The following is a 26736-nucleotide window of genomic DNA, read 5'->3' as shown; positions in this document are numbered from 1 at the left end:
ATAAATTAATTGGGAAAAAATACTTAAAAAAAAATTCTCAAAAAAATATTTAAAAAAAATCATGCCTTAAAAAAAGTTTCCAAAAAATTTAAAAAAGTCCACGCCCCGAAAAAAATCTCCAAAAAAATCAATTTTTTATGCCCTACACAACTATGTTGTCAGGGTATTATAGCTTTGTGCAGCCCCAAGAGTTTGTAAAGCCGCGAAATATTGGTCCTAGAACCACCGATCGTCATATCTCGACTAGCTGAGTCGATTTAGACATGTGTGTCCGTCCGTCCGTCCGTCTGTCCATTATAATTTGTAAACACGATACAGGACACAGTTATAGACCAATCTTCACGAAATTTTGCATATAGGATGGGTTCTGCCCAATGAAGACCCCTATTGTTTTTGGTAAGGATCGGTTAATATTTAGGGGATGAAATGGACAAAAATCCTATTTTTTGTCTGATTTTCTGGTCGCTCCAGAGGCCGCAATTATTTTTACATGGAGAATGGGATCGGTCCAAAGTATAAGCATGTCTGTTTCGATAGGGATTGGTCAATATTTAGCGGGTCAAATGGACCCTGTCTTGTGTGTGAAAAATAAAAATTTGTATTCTATGGCGTTTATATTTACTCCTGAAGGACATAGACCCCAAGAGGGGTGGTTGTCCTTAAAATTGCCGGGCAAGCGGGTGTAGATATCACGAAATATTGCCCAGGCTCGGAATAAACATCCGCATCATATGATACCCTACACAACTTCCACGAAAATCTAACTTTGTTTTGTTCTATATTCTGATCTTGGGCAATATTTGCACTCCCTTGACCTCCACCGTGGGTTGTGTTGTTATGTTCGGATTTCAATTGCGGATCGAGTCGAAAAAACACAAACAATTACATTTTCGCTCCGCTTCATCCCAAAATAATATCTGATCATCACCGAATATTATAGGCGTTGTCCTTGGCCCATAACTGGAACCTCATGGAACATTTCAAAGCGATCAGCGCTATATTTCCGCCATCTAGGGTGGTAATAGGTGACTAAATAACATTTGAATACGTAAGCACCTGTAAATATTTACGTGTAACTCCCACATCCGAATACATACGACAATGTAATTGGTACCAATTTGAAGGCCAACGACTCCTCTTGGATATATTTTCAACTTCTTTGGTCCATGTCATTCAGGGGTAAATAAATACGTTAAGTCAGGGTCCATTTGACCTGCTAAATATTGACCGATCTTTATCAAAACAGGCATGTTTATTCTTTGGCCCAATCCCCTTCTCCATGTAAAAACTCGAGATGTTTGGGCCATAATTGCGACCTCTGGAACGACCAGAAAAGCCGACAGAAATTAAGTACTGACCTGATTCATATGGGCGCCGGGCATTGTCCTTGGCCAGGATATGGAAAATATTGACCGATCTTTATCAAAACAGGCATGCTTATTCTTTGGCCCAATCCCATTTCCCATGTAAAATTCGAGATGTTTGGGCCAAAATTGTGGCCTCTGGAGCGACCAGAAAAGCCGACAAAAATTAATTATTTGGTCCATTTCATCCCCTAAATATTAACCGATCTTTACCAAAAACAATAGGGGTCTTCATTGGGCCGAACCCATCCTGTGGCCTGTATCGTGTTTAAAAATTATACTGGACAGATGGAATACCCTGGCAACATAGTTGTGTAGGGTATACAAATATATTTGTTTTTATTTTAAATACAAATATTCAAAGTTAGTTACGTTTTGATTTCCTTGATTTAATTGCATTCCTCTTGACATTCGTAATGAGAGTGTACATACATACTAACACATATATATATATATATATATATGTTATCAATTACTAATTCAGGTTACTTTATGTATTTCATATTAACTCAACCAGTCACCCTGGTGTGCGGTCACAACATTCCTACGACCACTTCCACTATGCAAATTGTTCGGGTGTGTATGTGTTTGCCGACAATTTTGAAGTGCGATTATGACATATGTTCGTCCAACATCGTCTATTTGCAAAATTCAAAAAAAAAAAATCTGAATATTCGTATTCGAAATTATGACGTTTGACGTTGCATACAAACTTGTTAATGGAGGTCATTACAGCCGAGCTCTGTTGTTCTGTTTTATTCTCCTTTTTTGCATTTTTTTTTTGTAATTCGCGGTGTTGTTCGTGTTTTTTTGTCCATAACATAACAACAAATCAAGTTTATTCAAAAAAAAAAAAAAACATCAATCGGAATTTAGTTGGAGTCATTTTTCACCATTTAAACACGTTAAGTGGCAAACATCTGTCAAATAATCTCTATGGGCCGGTCGGTTCATTCAGAAGCATACAACCGAAATGTTAAAAAGGGGAGGGAGGTGCAATGTGTGTTTCATTCTATTGACCTTATAGCGTAATTAAGATGCAATCTGTTATAGTTGCGGTAAAAATTATTCGTCACGCTTTAATTCATTTATTTATTAAGTCGTTTCGAAGTAAATAACTTAATCCGCCATTGATTCTAGAATTAATTACATTCTATATCGAATTTTGTCATACTAATAAATTATTCATTTCGTTGAATCGATTTTTTGAAGTTCCGGGAACTTTTTTAATATTTTTTTTTTCAAATACTTTCTATAGGCGTGGATTTTTAAGGACCCACCTCTTGACCGTGAATTTTTTAAAAATATTTTTTATCTTTTATAGGCGTGAATATTTATACCCTTCACCACACTGTGGTACAGGGTATTATGTCTTTGTGCATATGTTTGTAACAGGCAAAAGGAAACGAGATAGACACATGGTTCCTTTTGAGAATATGCATAGAATCGATTTACGCATGTCGGTCCGTTCGTCCGCCCGTCTGTCTATCCGTCCATGTATTTTTGTGAACAAAATACAAGTCGCATTTATGATCTGATTTGGATAAAATTTGGCATAGGTCACATATTTGGCCCAAGGACGAACCCTATTGAAATTGGGACAAATCGATTCAGATTTATATATAGCTCCCATATATAGTTTCGTCCGATTTAACGTAAATGGTGCACCAAAGTGCCTATATATCTTTCGATTTGCAAGAAATTTGGCATAGCGTATTGAATACAGTTTAAATTAATGAGTGGTAAGTTTCTGGAAAATCGGTTCAGATTTAGATATAACTCCCATATATATTTTCGTCCGATTTAATGTAAATGGTGCCCCAAAGTCCCTATATATCTTTCGATTTGCACGAAATTTGGCAGAACGTAATGAATTAGGTCTAGAATGATGTGTGTTAAGTTTCCTGAAAATCGGTTCCGATTTAGATATAGCTTCCATATATATTTTCGTCCGATCTAAGGTAAATGGTGCTCCAAAGTCCCTATATATCTTTCGAATTACACGAAATTTGGCACAGCGTAATGAATTAGGTCTAGAATGATGTGTGTTAAGTTTCGTGAAAATCGGTTCAGATTTAGATATAGCTCCCATATATATTTTCGTCCGATTTAATGTAAATGGTCCGCAATGTCCCTTTATATCTTTCGATTTGCACGAAATTTGGGACAGCGTAATGAATTAGGTCCAGAATGATGTGTGCTAAGTTTCGTGAAAATCGGTTCAGATTTAGATATAGCTCCCATGTACATTTTCGTCCGATTTAATGTAAATGGTCACCAAAGTCAATATATATCTTTCGATTTGCACGAAATTTGGCACAGCGTAATGAATTCGGTCTAGAATGATGTGTGTTAAGTTTCGTGAAAATCGGTTCAGATTTAGATATAGCTCCCATATATATTTTCGTCCGATTTAATGTAAATTGTGCACCAAAGTCCCTCTATATCTTTCGATTTGCACGAAACTTGGCACAGCGTAATGAATTAGGCCTAGAATGATGTGTCTTAAGTTTCCTGAAAATCGGTTCAGGTTTATGTATAGCTCCCATATATATTTTTGTCCGATTTAATGTAAATGGTGCACCAAAGTCCCTATATATCCTTCGCTTTGCACGAAATTTGGCATATCGTACTGAATAATGTCTAGAATGATGTGTGTTAAGTTTCCTGAAAATCGGTTCCGAGTTAGATATAGCTTCTATATCTGACCAAATGAAAAATTTAGTATAGGTTGCAGAATGACATGTTTATGAGTCCACTTTCATTTTACTGGTCTTTTAAAAATGCAACGTCTGTTAGGATTCATTTGTCGAATTTACCCAAAGTGGTGAAGGGTATCATATAGTCGGCCCCGTCCGACTTTACTACTTTCCTTACTTGTTTAAAAATATATTTTTTAATACTTCTGGTTTTTTGATAAATATTTTTGTTTAAAAATATTTTTTAAATCCTTCTGGTTTTTTATAAATATTTTTCATGCTCCTTCTGTCGGCGTAATTTTTCTTAAATATTTTTTCAAGTTCTTCTTCTATTTCTATGCCTGAAATATTATTAGAAGTCCGTATGACTACTTCTCTTGCCAACTGTTGTATGTGTTAGACATGTAGCGCGTGGCATTATACATATTTATGTTTTTTGTTTAACTCGGTCTTCTCTTTACAAGATAACACCGACTGTCCGACAATTGTTTTGTGTCCACAACCAACAATAACAACTCGAACAACTGCTACCACAGTTAGGAGATGTTAATCTGTTTGACTTCAATTAACTTCGCGGCGATTTGTCCGATGTAATTTGTACAAACAATCATGATTTAAGTCAAGGTATATTGGGGTGAAGCGTTTTTCGAATTCCTCCGAAGCACATCTATTATTTTAAAACTGTTTTGGAAAGAGAATGTTTTCTCAAAAAATATTTAAAACCAATGAGCGGAGCAGTATAGTCGGACGGGGTCGACCATACGATACCCTACACAACTACCACGGAACCGTAACTTTCTGCGGATGTTTATTCCAAGGCTGCTCAATATTTAGTGATATCTACACCCGGTTGTCTGATTAGAGGTCAACAGCACGTTTTCCTTACACTGACATATTTTCCGAATATTACTAATATTCAGTACAGTCCTTCTAATTACTTGTCCATATTCCCTTCACCGTGGGTTGTGTTGTGATGTTCGGCTTATAATTGTGGTCTATATATCGACTCAAAAAAACACAAAAAATTAAGTTTTCGATCCACTTCATTCCAAAACCGGAACAGTAACTTTCTGTGGATGTTTATTCCAAGCCTGGGTAATATTTCGTGATATCTACACCCGGTTGCCCGATAGAGGTCAACAGCACATCTTCCTAACACTGACATATTTTCCGAATATTACTAATATTCTGTACAGTCATTCAAATTACTTGTCCATATCCCCTTCACCGTGGGTTGTGTTGTGATTTTCGGCTTTCAATTGTGGCCTATAGATCTACTCGAAAAAAACACAAAATTATTATCTGATCATCACCGAAAATTATAGGCGTTGTCCTTAATCATAACTGGAACCTCATGGAACATTTCAAAGCGATCAGCGCTTTAATTCCGCCCTCCAGTGTGATAATGTGTTTCAAATATAATAACTGAATACAGAAGCACCTGTAAATATTTACGTATAACTCCCACATCCGGGTACATTCGACAATATAATTGGTATCAATTTAAAGGTCATACACCCCTCTTGGATATACTATCAACTTCTCGGGTCTATGTCCGTCAGGAGTAAATATATACGCTTTAGAATATAAATTTTCTCATTTTTCACACAAAAGTCAGGATCCATTTGACCCGATAAATATTGACCGATCTTTACCAAAACCGGCATGGTTATTCTTTGGCCCAATCCCCTTCTCAGTGTAAAAACTCGCAATGTTTGGTCCATAATTGCGGCCTCTAGAGCGACCTGAAAATCAGACCAAAAATAAAATTGTTGGTCCATTTCGTCCCCAAAATATTAACCAAAATTTCAAAGATTGGTCCATAACTGTGGCCTGTATCGTGTTTACAAATTATAATGGACAGACGGACGGACACACATGTCTAGATCGACTCAGCTAGTCAAGATATGACGATCGGTATACTTAAAGGTGGGTCTAGGACAAAGTTCACCAAACAGGCGCCCGCGGGCGCTTTGGGAGAGTACCAATACAATCACTGTTCTGTGTTCGAACTCAACATTATTCTCGACATCGAACATGTCGTTTGCTTTGCAATGTGGAATTGCATTCCACACAACAACAACGAATGCAAAGATGAAGAAAAATCATTCTGTTTGAAACTTCGGAGAGTGAAGACGTGTAAATCGTAACTAATTGTAATTGTGCTCTTTAAGTGTGAAATTAAAAATAAATTGGTGTTTTAATAATATAATTGAAATATCGTCACCGAAAACTTAATTAGGCAAGATGCGGAGAACAAAAATGTAAGGAAATATTTCCCCGTCAAAACGGTTGAAGATTTATCTACCCTCAATAACTTTATAGATGAAGACAATCGACTACAAACGTAAGTATTAATTTTCCCCTTTTTAAACGTTGTTATTTTTATTAATTTTTAATTCAATTAATTTGTAATTTATTCACAGGTAAATTCAATGAAGAGGTTAATTAAAGTCAAATTAGAAAAGACGCTGATGGTAATATTAGCAATAGAAATAATAATTTATTTTAACGTGGATGGAACCCATGGAAAAAAAACGTCTAAAAGATTTCCAAAATGTTTTCGAGTGTCTTATGGACACCCTGCGATCACTTCCAGTGGATCCAGAGAAAGAGCTCCGAAGAGCATTGCATATTATTAAAAAAAACGCCAATTCCACGACATATGCATAAAGAAATAACTATAAGTCAGTCATTTATATTAATTTTCTGTGATTAATTATTTTTTTTATTTTTTAACATATAATAATAAATATATTGAATTCTATAATAAAATATATTGAATTCTAAACTGAAAATATATATTATCTAACGTTATTTCAGAGATTCAAACTCTGCAATATTGGTATTATTACAAATTAGCCAAGTTAAGTTAGTAAATAGTTATCTTAACATATACCAACTAATAGTCATTTCGAAAATTCTACATACAAATTAATCTCTTTTAGACCGATGACTATCTGCATTTTTTTAATCTAACTATAAATGCGTCAAAAATAACTAGTTTGTAACCAGTTGAAAAGTTACAGACTACTACCGCGATAATCGCCATGTAAAAATAGTCAGTTGGCCCAAAGAAAAATAATCGATAAATGGACTAGTAGTGACTATTTTAAAGTTAGTTTTAAATTGGTTCATTTCCCTACAGGGCTGGTCTAGGACAGTGATGCACACGGTGAGAGGATGGCAGTTTGTAAATGTATTTGTGAGACGTCAAACATGTGCCTTTCATCGGTGTGAATGAAATTAAAATAATTTAATTAAATAACAAAGTTCGGTATTTTTTACGTCGTCACTATCGCTGTCCATCTTCAATCTTTAAAAACCAAATTCGAAATGAAGTTTTGTTGATTTTTTTGTGGTCTAGGAACTTCACATCGATCAAACGTACATGTTTGACGTGTTTGGGCCGCTTAAGCGTAGCCGCAAAATGATGCACACCACCATAGACATGTATATTCGTTGAAGTCGCAACGACGACTAAACAAATAAGCGTAAGAATCCGTGTGAGTTGAGCTGACCGCTAGAGTGCAAGGTCGTGCATCCCTGGTCTAGGACCAATATTTCGCGGCGTTACAAACTCTTGAGGTTGCACAAAGCTATAATACCCTGACAACATAGTTGTATAGGTTATAAAAATCCTTGAGAAAAAAATTGAAAAAACGCACGCATATTTATAGGCCTAGAAAAATATGTTTAAAAAAATCCACGCCTATTTATAGGCCTTAAAAGTTGCATATTTATAGGCATTGAAAAAAATATTTTTTTTTTATAGGCCTTGAAAGGAATTTTCTTAAAAAATCCACGCCTCCGGTTAGTCTCTAAAAATATTTTTTAACAACGTCAATGGTCAGTTCTTAAAAATTCATGCCTATGGTTAGGTTCTTAAAAATATATGAACATTTTTTCAAATATTATCATATTCCACAGACCTCAAAATCCGCTCCCACCTAATGTGCGCTTCATTTGAAAATTTTAATTTATTCATATTCCCTCACGATTTTGTTATTGAAACCAAACACACACAAAATCTTCAACACCCATTATTCAAATTCAATTATGCTGTCACCTCACAGACTCCGACATGATTGAATTCTACAACTTAAAAAAAGATATATTTAATTTAGATTAATTTAATCATAAATTTGTAATTTTATGTTTTTTTTTAACAATGGCACCCAACTTAAAAAAATAATGGCGGGGAGGAGAAAATTCATTCCAACAATGTTTTGATTAGTTTAACTGATTTACGGTTAAATATAACAAGTTATTATTTAATTACGTATTGTTTTTGTATTTTTTTTTTCAAAAATTATTAATTATATATCAATGACAACAACAACAACAACAAAGACAAAAGTAGAAGAATCAATTTGCATGCCAGAACCACCTGCTGTCGTCTAACTGGCAGCCAGGCTGCACGGCAGGTTGTTGATGTCGTAGCACCAAAATAATGAAATGTTATCGAGCTCTGACATGTTGGGGGGTTTGTTTGAAGGTTGGTTTGATTGCCAACATCAATTGCAAAAGAGACAACGACAAGTTCAATGGAAGTAAGTTTGAATGTCTTTTTCATTGATGGATTTTTTTTATTTTGGTCATTTGACTTGTATGGCCGTGATGTTGTTGCATCCAACTTACCTGATGATAACTGTCCGATGTTATGTCACCATTTGAACGATCGGCTATCTTTTCGGGATGATTATGGGTCATATGGTCCCATATCGATTCACCTTTGTCATCGGCATTCCAACCACCCTCGATTTGATACGATGAGGATCCAACACCCCAGAGGAAATCTTTGGGAAAATGACGAGGATTTAAATCGAATGAGGAGGTACTGGAAACAAAAATAAAAAGGAAATTGAATAATAATAAAAGGAAATAAAGGAATAATAAATAAATAAATGAAGGAAATTAAATAATAATAAATCAGTGAGCGGAGCAGTATAGTCGGACGTGGCCAACCATATGATACCCTACACAACTACCACGGAACTCTAACTTTCTGCGGATTTGTATTCCAAGTCTGGTCAATATTTAATGATAGTTGTATCCTCCTGCCAGATTTGAGGTCAACAGCAGCCCTTCCTTACACTGACATATTTTCCGAATATTACTAATATTCTGTACAGACCTTCTAATTACTTGTCCATATTCCCTTCACCGTGGGTTGTGTGGCGGTGTTCGGCTTATAATTGTTGCCTATAGACCGACTCGAAAAACAGAAACAAATTAGTTTTCGGTCCACTTCATCCCAAAATTATTATCTGATCATCACCGAAAATTATAGGCATTGTTCTTGACCATACCTGGATCCTCATGGAAAATTTCAAATCGATCATTGCTATATTTCCGCCCTCTAGTGTGGTAATGAGTTACTAAATAATATCTCAGTACGTAAGCACCTGTAAATATTTAAGTGTAACTCTCACATCTGAATACATACGACCATATAATTGTTATCACTTTAAAGTTCAACCAGCCCTCTTGGATATACTATCAACTTCTCGGGTCTATGTCCTTCAGGGATTGATATGTTCTCCATAGAATACAAATTTTGTAATTTTTCACATTTTTTTGACACGCTAAATATTGATCGATCTTCTTTCGTGAAAATTCGTCCATAACTGTGGCCTGTATCGTGTTTACAATTTATAATGGGCAGACGGACTGACGGACACACATGTCTAGATTGCCTCAGCTAGTCGAGATATGACGATCGGTATACTTAAAGGTGGGTCTAGGACCAAACTCTTGGGGCTGTACAATGCTATAATACCCTGACAACATAGTTGTGTAAGGCATAAATATAAAAGGAGTGGCGGCGATTTTTTAAAAAAATCTATTTATACCCTTCACCACACAGTGGTACAGGGTACTATGTCTTTGTGCATATGTTTGTAACAGGCAAAAGGAAATGAGGTAGATACATGGTTCCTTTTGAGAATATGCATAGGATCACTTTCCGAGTCGATTTATGCATGTCCGTCTGTCTGTCCATGTTAAATTGTAAACAAAGTACAAGGTGGATGAAATTTGGCACAGTTCATTCTTTTGGCCCAAGGACGAATCCTATTGAAATTGGAGAAAATCCGTTCAGATGTAGCTCCCATATATAGTTTTGTCCGATTTAAGGTAATTGGTGCATCAAAGTCCCTATATATCTTCCGATTTGCACGAAATTTGGCATAGTGTACTAAATTAAGTCTAGAATGACGTGTGCCAAGATTCGAGAAAATCGGTTCGGATTTCTATATAGCTCCCATATATATTTTCGTCCGATTTAAGGTAAATGGTGCACCAAAGTCCCTATATATCTTTCAATCTGCACGAAATTTTGCGTAGAATAATAAATTAGGTCTAGAATGATGTGTGTTAAGTTTCCTGAAAATCGGATCAGATTTAGATATAGCTCCCATATATATTTTCTTCCGATTTAATGTAAATGGTGCACCAAAGTCTCTATATATCTTTCAATCTGCACGAAATTTTGCGTAGAGTAATAAATTAGGTCCAGAATGACGTGTGCTAAGTTTCACGAAAATCGGTTCAGATTTAGATATAGACCCCCAATATATAGTTTTGTCCGATTTAAGGTAAATGGTGCACCAAAGTCCCTATACATCTTTCGATTTGCACGAAATTTGGCATAGTGTACTAAATTAATTCTAGAATGACGTGTGCCGAGTTTCGTGAAAATCGGTTCAGATTTACATATAGCCCCCATATATATTTTCGTCCGATTTAATGTAAATGGTGCACCAAAGTCCCTATATATCTTTCGATTTGCACGAAATTTGGCATAGTGCACTGAATAAGGTCTAGAATGATGTGTGTTAAGTTTCCTGAAAATCGGTTCAGATTTAGATATAGCTCCCATATATATTTTCGTCCGATTTAATGTAAATGGTGCACCGAAGTCCCTACATATATTTGGATTTGCACAAAATTTGGCACAGTGTAATGAATTAAGTCTAGAATGATGTATGTTAAGTTTCCTGAAAATCGGTTCAGATTTAGATATAGCTCCCATATACATTTCCGTCCGATTTAGAGTAAATGGTCCACCAAAGTCCCTATATATCTTTCGATTTGCACGAAATTTTGCATAGAGTAATAAATTAGTTCTAGAATGATGTGTGTTAATTTTTGTGAAAATCGGTTCAGATTTACACATAGCTCCCATATATATTTTCGTCCGATTTAATGTAAATGGTGCGCCAAAGTCCTTATATATCTCTCGATTTCCACGAAATTTCGAACAGCGTAATGAATTAGGTCTAGAATGATGGATGTTATGTTTCCTGAAAATCGGTTCAGATTAAGATATAGCTTGTTATTCCTAGTAGAGACGACTGGAAACGAAGTAACCCTTCTCTGGACGGTCTGGCCTTCTATACAGACGGATCCAAGATGGGAGAAGGTAGAGGGGCAGGCGACTACTGTAAAAGGCTAGGCCTTGAGTTAACCTACAAGCTGGATTGCAACTGTAGTGTTTTCCAAGCTGGAGTCTTCGCGATCTGGAAAGCAGCGGAATTGATAAAAAGTTTGAATGCAGAGGTCGTTGAACCGGTGACTATCTTTGTGTATAGTCAAGCTCTTAAAGCTATCAAATCTTGTTATATCAAATCTGAAGCCGTTCTCAAGTGTAGAGCAGCTCTGGAAGAACTTACTTATAGCTATCGGTTGTGTTGGATACCAGGACATTGTGACATCTTGTGTAATGAAAGAGCGGCGAACTAGAAACTGATGACTCAATCAAACCACCCATATGTCTTTTTTACCGGAACTTTGAGGCATTCTTCGACGAAAGAGCCTATGAACTTTGGCACAACGAACCTATGTGCAACGTGTCAAGATCTATTTGGCCGACTCACTGTTGAACCTGAGCAAAGCTGAAATTAAAGTGATGACAGGAATCATCACTGGTCACTGCAATATCAGGGCTTTGCTAGTAAATGGGATATTGATGCAATTGATTACTGTAGACTCTGTGTTGACGAGGAGGAGTCGGAGACAATCAAGCATCTCCTGTGTCACTGCCCAGCCCTGGCTTACAGGCGGCATAGACTAGTGGGTGCTCATTTTCTACCGAGTCTCAGCTTCTTCTCAACAACCGAAACTGCTCTAATCTACAGCATAATTAGAAACCTATAGTGGTTAGGAACATGCAACATTGACACGTAACACATCTTCTGTCTGATTCCTATAGCCATTGACCTTTATTCCTCTTTCATTTATTTATGTATGCTTCTCAACTCCCGTTATTTCCCTAATCTTCTCTCACCTACAGATCTGTCTTTATCTCTTCTCTTCACGGGCGGACATGGCTATATCGTCTTAGAATTTTACCCTAATCAAGAATATATATACTTTATAGGTTCGGAAATGAATATTTCGATGAGTTACAAACGGAATGACAAAATTAATATACCCTCCATACTATGGTGGATTGTATAAAAAGGGGGTCACCCAAACCTATCCTAGATATAGCTTCTATATCTGACCAAATAAAAAAATTAGTATCGGTTGCAGAATGACATATTTATGGATCCAATTTCATTTTACTGGTCCTTTAAAAATGCGACGTCTGTTAGAATGCATCTGTTGAATATACCCAAAATGGTTGAGGGTATCATATAGTCGGTCCCGTCCGACTTTACTACTTTCCTTACTGGTTATTTATTTATTTATTTATTTATTTTTTTCATGCTGAACTGCTTTAGTCCCATAAATAATTTATAATAATTAATGACGACAACCGCTGACTATATTTATTTGAATTAAACATCTGTTTGTATAAATATAACTGTATACATATATGTATGTATATAATAAATATTGTTTGTAGGCTTGTTGGTAGGCATTTCATATTAAATACAAAAAAAACGTATCGAAATAATTAAGTCAATATTTATAACCACTACTTGCTTTCATATTTTTTGTTGTTGTTGTTTGTGTTGCTGTTTTTCCTTTTAATAACATGAAGTTGTACAACAAATATCGACGAAATTTGCATTTTTATCTGGAGGGTAATTCACATTTTTTTCCAATACCAAAGAGGCGGGAGAGAGAGAGATGGTAGGGGAAGTTGACTAATTTTATCAAGAAATGTTACGATATCGCCGAGACAATTGATCGATCGAATGACATGAAAATTCTGAATAGGCTGAGGTGATTTTCCATCAACACGTGACCAATCTCTGGTCAATCAAATAAAATTATTATTTATTGATAAATTATTATTATATGATTTTTTTTTTTTTTTGGTTTAGGATATGAAAATAAGTTTCCAGTATTTTAAAGTAATTGCCATGTGGGCATGATTTTTAAACAAAAAAAAAAACGATAAGTGGAGCAAGATAAAGGAACGTGGATATTTGAAAAAAATATATAAGTCGGATTTTTAAAAAAAAAATTTTTAAGGACTAAAAATGGGCGTGATTTTTTTAAAGGACTACAAATAGGTCTGGACTTTTTAAAGGACTAAAAATAGGCGTGGATTTTTTTAAATATTTTTAAAGGCCTAGACATAGGCCTGGAATTAAAAATAGGCGTGGATTTTTTAAAGAACTAAAATAGGCCTGGATTTTAAAGGACTACAAATAGGCCTGGATTTTTTAAAGAACTAAAAATAGGCGTGGATTTTTAAAGGAATAAAAATAGGCCTGGATTTTTTAAAGGACTAAAAATAGGCGTGGATTTTTTAAAGGAATAAAAAAAGGAGTGGATTTTTTGAAGGAATAAAAAAGGAGTGAATTTTTGAAAGGGCTAAAAATATGCGTGGATTTTTTGAAGGAATAGAAAAGGAGTGGATTTTTTAAAGAAATAAAAAAAAGGTGTGGATTTTTTAAAGGAATAAAAATAGTCCTGGATTTTTTAAAGAAATAAAAATAGGCGTGGATTTTTTAAAGGAATAAAAATATGACTGGATTTTTTAAAGGACTAAAAATAGGCCTGGATTTTTTAAAAAAATAAAAATAGGCGTGGATTTTTTAAAGGAATAAAAAAAGGAGTGGATTTTTTAAAGGAATAAAAAAGGAGTGAATTTTTTAAAGGGCTAAAAATAGGCGTGGATTTTTTAAAGGAATAAAAAAGGAGTGGATTTTTAAAGGAATAAAAAAGGAGTGAATTTTTTAAAAGGGTTAAAAATAGGCGTGGATTTTTTAAAGGAATAAAAAAAGGAGTGGATTTTTTAAAGGAATAAAAATAGACGTGGATTTTTTAAAGGAATAAAAATTGACTTTGAATTTTTAAAGGAATAAAAATAGGCGTCGATTTTTTAAATGAATAAAAATCGGTTTTGCATTTTTAAAGAAATAAAAATAGGCATGGATTTTTTAAGGAAATATTTTTTGAAGTTGCCACTAAGGCGTGAATTTTTGTCTTAACTCTAGTTTAGTAAAAACGATCAGATTTTTCTGGTTATTTGACCCGGAAGTTTGGGTACGGGTACCCGGTTATATCCGGTTCTACGGATCCGGTTAATATAAATTGAGTATCATACCTTTCGATCCACAACAGATACAGCCATATGTCGCACCATTTTGGAAAAAGCAAATTGTGGTCTATAATTTGAGTCAGAATTGGAGAGGGACTATAATGGATCCAAGTTCGACTTTTAGGGGGTTTTTCAATAAAATCGGGGTTCAAAACCCAGTTTTTTGACTGTATCTCCAAAACGGTTTGAGATAACACCATCATATTACCACTCAATGGAAACCTTATAACCTTTAAACTTTATAACCTTTAAAATGATACCCATTTTATATTAACCGGATCCGTAGAACCGGTTATAACCGGGTACCCGTACCCGAACATCCGGATCGAATAACCGGGTAACCGGGTACGTCCCCAAAGAAAAAAAAATATACCCATAATTAGAGTAAAAACACCTACCTCCGGAAAAAATTTTCAGAAAAATATGATCGTTTTTACCAAACTAGAGTTGTTCCGAATTTTGTAAGAAAATATTTTTATACCCTACACGACTTTGTTGTCATTATACCATTATATCATTATAGCTTTGTGCAGCCCCAAGTGTTTGTAACGCCGCGAAATATTGGTCCTAGCCCCACATTTAAGTATACCGATCGTCATATCTCGACTGGCTGAGTCGGTCTAGACATGTGTGTTCGTCCGTCCGTCTGTCCATTATAATTTGCAAACACGATACAGGCCACAGTTATGGACCTATCTGCACGAAATTTGTCATGTACGATGGGTTCTGGCCAATGAAGACCTCTATTGTTTTTGGTAAATATCGGTTAATATTTAGGGGATGAAATGGACCAAAAACTTTAATTTTGTCTGATTTTCTGGTCGCTCCAGAGACCGCAATTATGACCCAACATCGCGAATTTTTACATGAAGAAGAGAATCGGGCCAAAGAATAAACATGCCTGTTATGATAAAGATCGGTCAAAATATAGCGGATCAAATGGACCCTGACTTTTGTGTGAAAAATTACAAAATTTGTATTTTATTATTACACTAGAGGTCGAAAATATAGCGCTGATCGCTTTTAAATTTTCCATGAGGATCCAGATATGGTCAAGGACAACGCCTATAATTTTCGGTGAGGATCAGATAATAATATTGGGATGAAGTGGACGGAAAACTTAATATTTTGTGTTTTTTTTTTCGAGTCGGCCACAAGCGAAAGCCAAACATCACAACACCACCCACGGTGAAGGGAATCTGGACAAATAATTAGAGGAACTGTACTGAATATCTATACTAATAAAAGAGTAAAGTGATTGACTGACTGACTGACTGATTTAACGATTCATCAACGCCCAGACGAAACGGTTGAAGCTACAATCTTGAAATTTTGGGTGAGGGTCACTCTTGGTCCAAAGATGACAGATAAGGCTGGGTTTTTCGAAATTCGTACTAGAACGGTACGAAAAGTACTAAATGTGATACCATTTGTATTTGGCGAACCGGTGGAGCTAGAACTATGATATTTGGTTTGGTGGTCGTTGATGGAGTGTAGGATAGATGTACCAAAGGATTTTTGGAAATTCGAACTATAACTATCCGAAAAGTACGAAAATTTAAATTTGGTACAATTCTGTAGCATTTGAACGGATAGCGCTAAAAACTTGAAATTTGGAGTGTGAATTATGGTTGAGAAATAGGGCCCATTTAAGAAGATGGTTTTGAAAGCGTGTACTCATGTGTACGAAAAGTACAATATATGCTACCAATTTGGTACAAATTTAATTTTTGTACAAATCGAGCTGGAATTCTGCAATTTGTAATTAAAAGTTCAAATATATATGTGCAAAAATTTGTTACTTGTGTGTACTAAATCGTACTATAATCGGTACAGTTTGGATTTGGGTGAACCGATAGAGCGGGAACAATGAAATTTGAAGTTAGGATCACTGTAGGGATGTGGGATTGAGATCAGGATTCAGTTTAAGAAAATAATACTTATGTGTACTAAACGGTGTTAAATTTGGTACAATTTGAATTTTAGGAGAACCAATAGAGCTAGAATCATGAAATTTGGAGTCAGGATCACTGTTGAGGTGTAAGATTGAGATATGTAAGAATTGCTAGAAATTTGTACTAAGTGTACTAAATTTGGTACAATTTTAATTAATAGTGGTGAACCGATAGAGTTGGAATCCTGAAAATTGGATTTAGGATCAGTGTGGGGTGTAGGATTGGGGTATGTAGGAAGTTTTGGAAATTGGTGCTGCTGTGTACTAAATTTGGTACAATTTGAATTGTGGGTGAACCGATAGATTTGGAATCCTGAAACTTAGATTTAGGTTCACTGTGGGGTGAAGGTTTGGGTTAAGTACGAAGTTTTGGAAATTTGGTACAACTTGATTTGTGGTTGAACCAATAGAGTTAAAATCCTAAAATTTGAACTTGGAATCATTGTGTAGGGTCGGAGTATGCAGGAAGTTTTGTTGAATGGTTGAGGAGGGTACTTATGGAAATAATGTCAGCTAATTGGCACTAAATTTGGTAATATTTGGATTTGGGTGAACCTTTAAAGATCGAATCATGAAATAAATGGTACTTAAATTCAATTTATAGTCGATATTAATGTGTGGATTGTTTGTTGACACCTGGTCGGTCAAGAGGGTGCAAATATCGCAAAATATTGTTTAGTGGAAGTTGTGTAGGGTATCATATGGTCGGCCCCGTCCGACTATACTGCTCCGCTCACTGTTTAGAAGTTGCCACTAAGGCGTGGAGTTTTAAAAAAAAAATTTTGATTTTGCCACATAGGCGTGCATTTAATATTTTGGTCTAAGTTTTAGCATTTCTTAAAAATATTTTTTGGCTTTTCCAAAAAAAAAAAAATACTTAAGGATGGCAACTTCAAACCCTTTTTTTTCTCTTTTCTTTTAGTTTTGACTTTTTACATTTTAATTTAATTTTTATTTTAATGAGATTGGTGGGCCAGTCACCCCTTTTGTTCTTTATTTTCTTTTAATTTTATTTACAAATTGACTTTACAGCGTGACGGAACAGATCGTGTTCATGTTTTTATTTTTCTCAAAGAAGAAACAATTAACTATTACTCTCTCTCTCTCACACACACACAATATAATAGGAATCGTGAGATAGATAAAAATTGTCATTAATATTGGAAATGGATTATAATTTTTTTATATAAAGAAGGTTGACCTTTTTTTGTAACATTTGACAAAGCGGTCAAGGTTGAATTTCTGGTAATTTGCTCAAAAAATTGGATCTATGAAATATATTTTTTAAAAATGGATTTGAAAATATATAATAAAACGTATTTAACGCCAGTGAGCGGAGCAGTATACGGAGCCGACCATATGATACCCTACACAACTTGGACGAAAATCTAACATTCTATGGTTCTATATTTAGAGCTTGGGCAAGCCATCCTACATTTTATGAATATTGGTCCATAACTGTGGCCTGTATCGTGTTTACAAATTATAATGGACGGACGGACAAACATGTCTATCGTCGAGATACGACGATAGGTATACTTAAAGGTGGGTCTAGGACCAATATTTCGCGGCGTTACAAACTCATGGGGCTGCACAAAGCTATAATACCCTGACAACATAGTTGTGTAGGGTATAAAAATAAAAAATCTTACAAAATTAAACAAAATGTTGTATTTGTTTTTAGGATAACATTTTTTAGGTCTCCCATTTATTTAAATAATCCTAGAACACTTTTCAATCTCATCTTAAAAAAACCGGTTACTTTGTGCCATTAACGAGTCAGTTTTAATTTCTGGGGATTTCCCTGACATTTCGTGGAACTTTAAAAACAATTTTACAACAAAGAACAAAACTACAGAATTTATGGAAATACAGAAAATAAAAATAAGTGCAGTCATCTGAATATTCAGCAGTTGATTTTTTTTTTTTTTTTGTGTTCTGTGATTCTTGGCCTTGTCTTGGCCAATGATAACGGCTCTGACATAAAGTTGGCAACAAGGCTTTAATTCGATTTCGTTGATCCGATGTCATTGATGTAGTTTTTATTTTGTTTTTTTGGTGGTGGTGGTAAACCGCATACCTTTAGGTGACCATAGGCTCACGGCTATACGTGCTGGACTGCCACCCTGCTGCCTGCCCCCTAGCCTTGCTGACTTACTTGTATGGCTAATTACAACTTTGTTTTGCATTTAAAGTTTTTTTTTTTGTTATTTTTGAAATTCTTAACCGGTGTTGAGATATCACCTTTTCAAATTTTTCTGCTTTGTTTTGTTGCTGTCATTGTTGTTGTTGTGGCCGAGCTTGTTATTAGTGTGACACCATGACAAGTCCAATATCATGGAAATCTGAAAAGGTCTTAAACATTGCGTTTGTTCGTGTGTAGATGTGCTGTTCCATGCTTTGGAGGAAAACAACCAGCAATTAGCCATAAACCATGTTAGCAAGAAAACAAAAAATGCCTCAACTTTTGGCCAAATAAAGATAATCGAATTTAGATAAAAGCCGTTTATTTTTGGCAGCCACCGACAAGGTGTGTGGCCGTGTTGCCGAATACGGAGGCTTCAAAAATGATACTGCAGTTGTTTGAAAATAATTTAGATTAAAATGTTTGGTTATTTGAATTTGAACCAAGAAGAGAGGGGTGCAAGTGGAGGAGAGGAGAAAGGCAAAATAAAGAAAGCTAATATATATTTTAATAACTTGAAAAAAAAAACTTGGGATATCAGAATCATAAACTAAATTTCTTTGGAATATTCAGGTGCGTGGGGCTTTAATAATAAACAAAATTGTATAACAATAATTAAAAAAAATATAATCATGGATTCTAATGTGAAATGAAAAAATGTTTTTAAAGACCTAAAGTTGTGGATTTTTATACCATACACAACTATGTTGTCAGGGTATTATAACTTTGTGCAGCCCCAAGGGTTTGTAACACCGCGAAATATTGGTCCTAGACCCACCTTTAAGTATACCGATCGTCATATATCGACTAGCTGAGTCGATCTAGACATGTGTGTTCGTCCGTCCATTATAATTTGTAAACACGATACAGGCCACAGTTATGGACCAATCTTCACGAAATTTTGCATGAAGGATGGTTTCTGGCCAATGAAGACCCCTATTGGTAAAGATCGGTTAATATTTAGGGGATGATATGAGCCAAATACTTAATTTTTGTCGGTTTTTCTGGTCGCTCTAGAGGCCGTAATTATGGTTCGAACATCGAAATTTTGCATGTAGAAGAAGATCGGGCCAAAGAATAAGCATGCCTGTTTTGATAAAGATCGGTCAATATTTAGCGGGTCAAATGGACCCTTACTTTTGTGTGAAAAATTACAAAATTTTTATGTATATATTTTATAATAATATATGTATATATTTAAAATAATTATAATTTTATATATTTGCCCCTGAAGGACCTAGATCCGAGAAGTTGATAGTATGTTCAAGAGGAGTGGTTGACATAAAAATTGATACCAATTATAGGGTCCTATGAACTCAGATGTGGGAGTTACACTTAAATATTCACAGGTGCTTACGTATCATATTTTAGTTAGTAACCCATTACTGGGGGCGAAAATATAGCGCAGATCGTTTTGAAATTTTCCATGAGGTTCCAGTTATGAACAAGGACAACGCCTATAATTTTTAATGATGATTAGATAATAATTTTGGGATGAAGTGGACCGAAAACTTAACTTTTTATTTTTTTAGTCGATCTATAGGCCACAATTGAAAGCCCAACTGAATATATAAAATAAAAAATATATAAAAGAGCTTAGTGTTAAGTGAGTGAGTGACTGACTGACAGATCATCGCCCAGACGAAACGGCTAAAACTAAAAACTTGAAATTTTGAGTGTGGGTTGTTGTTGGTGTGTAGGCGTGAGATAAGGCTGGGTTTTTGGAGATTCGTACTAGAAGGGTACGAAAAGTACTAAAATGTACAAAATATGGTACACTTTGTATTAGGCGAACGGGAAGATATAAAATTCTGAAATTTGGAATGTGGGTCACTGATGGAAAGTTAGAAAGATGTAGAAAAGGGTTTTTGGAAATTCGACCTATAAATGTACTAAAAGTACTAAAGTTAGTTATACTTCCACATATATTGAACATATATAGCTAAAATCTTGAAATTTTATATAGAATACAGGTTGGGAAGTGGTGTTGATGTATAGAAATGGTTTAAGATTTTCGTACTTATGTTTTTTTTTTTTAAAGTACTAAATGGTACTAAATTTGGTACTATTTGCATTTAGTTGAGTGTATATAGATGGAATCCTGAAAATCGGAATTAGGACTACTGTTGGAATACAGGATTGAGGTAGCTTTAAAAAATCGTGCCTTTGTATACGAAAAGTACTTAATGGTACTATATTTGGTGAAAGTTGGATTTCGGTTCACATATAGAGCTGGAGTCTTGACAATGGGAATTAAAATGACAGTTGCAGTGTAGAATTGAGCTAGTTTTGGAAATTCACACATATTGGTACGAAAAGTACAAAATCGTATTTGTGTGTACGAAAAGTACTAAACGGCACTAGATATGGTACAATTTGGATTTGGGTGAACGGAGAGAGTTGAAAACCTAAAATTTGGAATAATGGTTGCTTTTAGAATATAGAATTATGATATGGAAGCATAATACCTATGTGTACTTAATGGTACTATATTTGGTAATACTTGATTAATTGGATAGAGTTGGACTCCAGAATTTTGGAATTAAAATTACTTTTGAAGTGTAGTGGATTGACGTAGTTTAATTATAGAAACAAAAAGTACTAAATTTGAATGATTATGTGTACTAAATGGTTCTAAGTTTATTTAGATTGAGATAAAAAACTTATATTTGAAAATAAAATTACTGTTAGAGTACAGGATTGAGACAGTGTTGAAAATTCAAACTTAAAGTACGAAAAGTACTAAATGGTACTAAATATGCTACAATTTGGATTTATGTGAACGGATAGGGCTGTGATCCTGAAATTTATGATTAAAATTACGTTTGGAGTGTGGTGAACGGATAGAACTGGAATAATTAAGTGTGTACTAAAGGTTATTATTGGAGAACATGACATGAACGAAAAGCACAAAATTTGGTACAAATTGGACATTGGTGAACGGGTAGAATTCGAATCCCGAAAGTTGCAACATAGGTTACTGTGGGAGTGTAAATTTGATAAAGTTGGGCATATGGGTACGAAAAGTACAGAATGGTACAAAATCTGGTACAATTTGGTTTTTGATGAACAGACAGAGATGGAATTCTTAAATTTTGACTTACGATTACTATTTGAAAAAAGGATCGAGGTATATTTGGAAATTCGTACTTATGAGTACGAAAAGTACTAAATTTGAACTTTGGCGGAATTAAGATTACTGTTGGAGAGTAAGATTGATGTAGTTTTAGAAATTCTTACTTATAAGTATAATGGTACTATATTTGGAACCATTTGGATTTGGAATTTAGATTACTGTTGAAGTGCAGTATTTAGCTATAGAGATAACTATGGAAACTCGAATTGATTTGTACGAATAGTAAATAGAATAGCAAATGTACTAAATTTCGATTTCGGCAACGGAATCACATAATATGCATAGAATCACATTCTATGTCGATTTATGCATTGTAAACAAAGTACAGGTCGCATTTATGATCCGAATTGGATGAAATTTGGCATACGTCGCATATTTGGCCCAAGGACGAACCCTATTGAAATTGGGAAAAATCTGTTCACACTTAGATATAGTTCCCATATATATTTTAGTCCGATTTTAGGTAAATAGTGCTTCGATTTACATAAAATTAGGCACAGCGGGCTGAATTACGTGTAGAACGATGTGTGTTAAACATCGTGAAAATCGGTTCCGATTTAGCTATAGCTACCATATATAACTTCGTCCGATTTAATGTAAATGGTGTACCAAAGTCCCTTTTGCATGGGGTACTTTACTACTTTCCTTACTGGTTTTAATCTGTTTAATGGAAGTAAGAGAGATTTCGGAAAATAGTGTAGAAGAAGAGTACTAAATCACAAACTATAGTACAACAAATTTATAGTATTTACGATACCATATGAAATATTTTTTGTATTCCCTTTCCGCATACGAAGTAGCGGGCACTTTGCTAGTTAGTAATATTTGTTGACCTTTAGTCGGGTTTCAAGAGGGTGCAAATAAAGCAAAGATAGATTTTCGTGGAAGTTGTGTAGGGTATCATATGGTGTGTGTGTGTGTGTGTGTGTGTGTGTGTGTGTGTGTGTGTGTGTGTGTGTGTGTGTGTGTGTGTGTGTGTGTGTGTGTGTGTGTGTGTGTGTGTGTGTGTGTGTGTTGTGTGTGTGTGTGTGTGTGTGTGTGTGTGTGTGTGTGTGTGTGTGTGTGTGTGTGTGTGTGTGTGTGTGTGTGTGTGTGTGTGTGTGTGTGTGTGTGTGTGTGTGTGTGTGTGTGTGTGTGTGTGTGTGTGTGTGTGTGTGTGTGTGTGTGTGTGTGTGTGTGTGTGTGTGTGTGTGTGTGTGTGTGTGTGTGTGTGTGTGTGTGTGTGTGTGTGTGTGTGTGTGTGTGTGTGTGTGTGTGTGTGTGTGTGTGTGTGTGTGTGTGTGTGTGTGTGTGTGTGTGTGTGTGTGTGTGTGTGTGTGTGTGTGTGTGTGTGTGTGTGTGTGTGTGTGTGTGTGTGTGTGTGTGTGTGTGTGTGTGTGTGTGTGTGTGTGTGTGTGTGTGTGTGTGTGTGTGTGTGTGTGTGTGTGTGTGTGGGTTGATCGGCCACGTCCGACTATACTCCTCCGCTCACTGGTTTAATTTATTATAAATATTTTTTAATTATTATTTTTTCTAAAAAAAATAAATTTAAGTATCTGGCACCTTTTTTTTGGAACGAGACGAACTTCATTATTGCTGCATCCAAAATATGCAGGCATTGCCCTACACAACCATTGTTTTTTCTTTGTGGCCAAATCCACACAAAAAATGGAAATAATAATGGAAAGGCCATGAGAATCGGCCTCGGATTACATGAAGAGTTTTCAAAAGAATTGTGTAACTTTTGCAGACATTTACAATGGCCGATTTCTGTTCCTATATAAACTAACTGTGGATGTTTGTAATATTAGGGTGGTCTGCAAACAAAATATCTTCATTATTCATTTTTCCGCAACACTGATTTAATAATTAATTGGCAGCGAATATGGAATATCTAAATAATTTAATTTAAAATTCACTTTTTCTACCTTAAATTTAATACAATTTTAAAATAATTTTTTTTCACTTTAAATATTTTTTTCAAAATCAAAAATTTAAAACCAAAGAGTTTTTAACATATATTTCTTTTTTTCTATTATTTATACCCTACACAACTATGTTGTCAGGGTATTATAGCTTTGTGCAGCCCCAAAAGTTTGTAACGCCGCGAAATATTGGTCCCAGACCCACCTTTAAGTATACCGATCGTCATATCTCGACTAGCTGAATCGATCTAGACATGTGTGTCCGTCCGTCCGTCTGTCCATTATAATTTGTAAACACGATACAGGCCACAGTTATGTACCAATCTTCACGAAATTTTGCATGTAGGATGGGTTCTGGCCAATGAAGACCCCTATTGTTTTTGGTAAAGATCGGTTAATATTTAGGGGATGAAATGGACCAAATACTAAATTTTTGTAGGTTTTTTCGGCCGCTCCATAGGCCGCAGTTATGGTCCGAACATCGTGAAATTTTACATGGAGAAGGGGATCGGGCCTAAGAATAAGCATGCCTGTTTTGATAAAGATCGGTCAATATTTAGCGGGTCAAATGGACCCTGACTTTTGTGTGAAAAATTACAAAATTTGTATTCTATAGCGTATATATTTACCCCTGAATGACATAGACCCGAGAAGTTGATATTATATCCAAGAGGAGTGGTTTACCTTTAAATTAATACCAATTATATTGTTGTATGTGCTCGAAAGTGGGAGTTACATCTAAATATTTACAGGTATCTCCGTATCCGTATATTATTTAGTAATCCATTATCACTCTAGAGCGCGGAACTATAGCGCTGATCGCTTTGAAATGTTCCATAAGGTTAACTAGTTAAAGGACAATGCCTATAATTTTCGGTGATACTCAGATAATAATTTTGGAATGAAGTGGACTGAAAACTTAATTTTTTGTGTTATTTGCAAGTCGATATATAGACCACAAATGAAAGCCGAACATCACATCAACACAACTCACGGTGAAGGGAATCTGGACAATAGCTGTACAGAATACTCGTAATATTCGGAAAATATGTCAGTGTGAGGAAGAGGTGCTGTTTACCTCTAATCGGGCAAGAGGATGTCAATATCACGAAATACTGCCCAGGCTCGGAATAAACATCCGCAGAAAATTTGAGTTCCGTGGTAGTTGTGTAGGGTATCGTATGGTCGGCCCCGTCCGACTATACTATTATTTTTCCCAATAATTTTTATTTTCTAATAGTTTCGATATACTAAAATAATTAGAAAAAATAAAATCAAAAGCAGAGATTTTTTTTAATTTTCTATTTTAAAATCCTTTTTTTTGATACTTTTGTTTGGATATCTTTTTAATTTTAGCGAATATAAAATCCAATATTTCACGATATAATATACTCTTTTTATTTATAACATCTAATATTGTAAATTTCATAAAAAATCTGAATTATTTTGAAAACTTCACTATTTTCAATTTGTCAATAAATTCCAAAAATTCATAAATCGATTTCATATTTTTAATTACATAATTTTTTTGTTTAATATTTTTTAAAATTAAAAACATATTCCAAGTTTAACTTATTTCAAATTTGTTTTTTTTTTTAAGAAATACTTTTTATTTATTTATTAAAATATTTATTTTTTAACTTACACTGTTTGCAAATTATTTAAAATCACACACAATTGAACTACGAAATTTATTCGTATGAAATTTTTGATATACATTTTTATTTTATATCCTTTTTTTATTTCTATGTATATATTAACTAAAAACGCCAACTTTTTTTCTTATTTCTCAATATTGAAATTTATTTAATTTTACTTTAACAAAAAAAAGCTTTGCGTTCACAATTTAATATTTAAATATTTTTTTCTTATTTTTTGGAGTGCGACTACATTCAACGACGCCACCAGCAAAACGCGCGCGACCGTTTTCAATATTTTCGTGTTCGTGAATAGAATTTCACACTCGCGATCAGACAGAATGTTGGCAAATATTCGGTGTACGCTTTTATATCCTCGGCGAGAGTTTAGTTTAGTAGGCAGCATGACAAACGAACCAACCAACCAACGAGCGAGCGAGCTAACCAACTAACTTAGAACAACGAATCTGGTTAAAACCCGAAAACAAAAAACCGTCAACTATATTGGTAAGACAACAAATACCAACGCCACAAGAACAGCTGAGCGGTAAAGTTTTTTTTTAGCATTCCGACAATAGCATTACTAACACAATGACAAGAAATCCAATCGGAGAGTGGGTTTTTGTTTAGCGAATGGCTTAATCTCTCAGACGGGACGGAGAACTGGCTTAAGTTTTTGTATTAAATGATCGCAAAAAGCCAAAAAAAAACAATTCGGATAAATAAATGTTAAGAATAAAGCTAACACACACACATAGAGCAAACAGCTAAGAACTGATGGATATAGTTGCCTAGATGAGAGTATTTCTAAAGGGCTTAAAGTCGTATTTTGATATTCGTCTATGCGAGGGTAGTTCGGAAAATTCTTAGCCGTGTACAAAAAGCGCGATATAGACAGAAAAAAGTTATGTGTTCATGGAAGCTTCCATGTCTGTTATGAACACATGTTAAATTTTGTTTCGATCTGGCAACTCCTTCATATTGAAGAATCAGGTATTCAAAAAAGAAGCATCCGCAATTTTTTACAAAGGAAAAATTAGAAATGTGTGATTAAACTTTTCTCTTTCCTTTATACCGCGCTTTTTGTGCTAGCATAAGCACTTTCCGAACTGGCCCCTCGTAAAGTCACATTTTCAGATGACCAAAACTTGATTTTTTTATGCGACGGAAAAGTCTTCTTTATAGAATTTCGTATAGGAAAAACAACTTTAAGTCGCTGTAATTCGAGGCGAACCCTCCTATAAGATGGAATACCATATCTCATGATTTTAGCGGCGTTCAGACAACACTTTATGCTTTTAAAGCATCGCGTCGAGATCGAGCTATTTGATTTTTCTCAAAATGATCTCTACA

General features: G+C 34.9%; 1 protein-coding gene across 1 annotated transcript in view; it reads right to left on the bottom strand.

Moving 5' to 3' along the window:
* LOC133324361 (myrosinase 1) overlaps positions 1-25439 on the bottom strand; it is a 31037-nt gene extending 5598 nt beyond the window's left edge. The window contains exons 1-2 of the mRNA XM_061533204.1: positions 25392-25439; positions 8705-8903 (exon numbers count right to left, since the gene is read on the bottom strand). Coding sequence (XP_061389188.1) covers positions 8705-8776 — 72 coding nt within the window. The 5' untranslated portion in view covers positions 8777-8903; positions 25392-25439. The remainder of the gene's footprint in view (positions 1-8704; positions 8904-25391) is intronic.
* Positions 25440-26736: the final 1297 nt, after the last annotated feature.

This window comes from Musca vetustissima, unplaced genomic scaffold (genome assembly GCF_032173495.1).
Source record: "Musca vetustissima isolate MV318-11 ecotype Yass unplaced genomic scaffold, APGP_CSIRO_Mvet_v1 utg5380, whole genome shotgun sequence".
Lineage (NCBI taxonomy): Eukaryota > Metazoa > Arthropoda > Insecta > Diptera > Muscidae > Musca > Musca vetustissima.
Note: the sequence above shows the minus strand (reverse complement) of the source record. Positions and strands in the feature narration are given on the sequence as shown.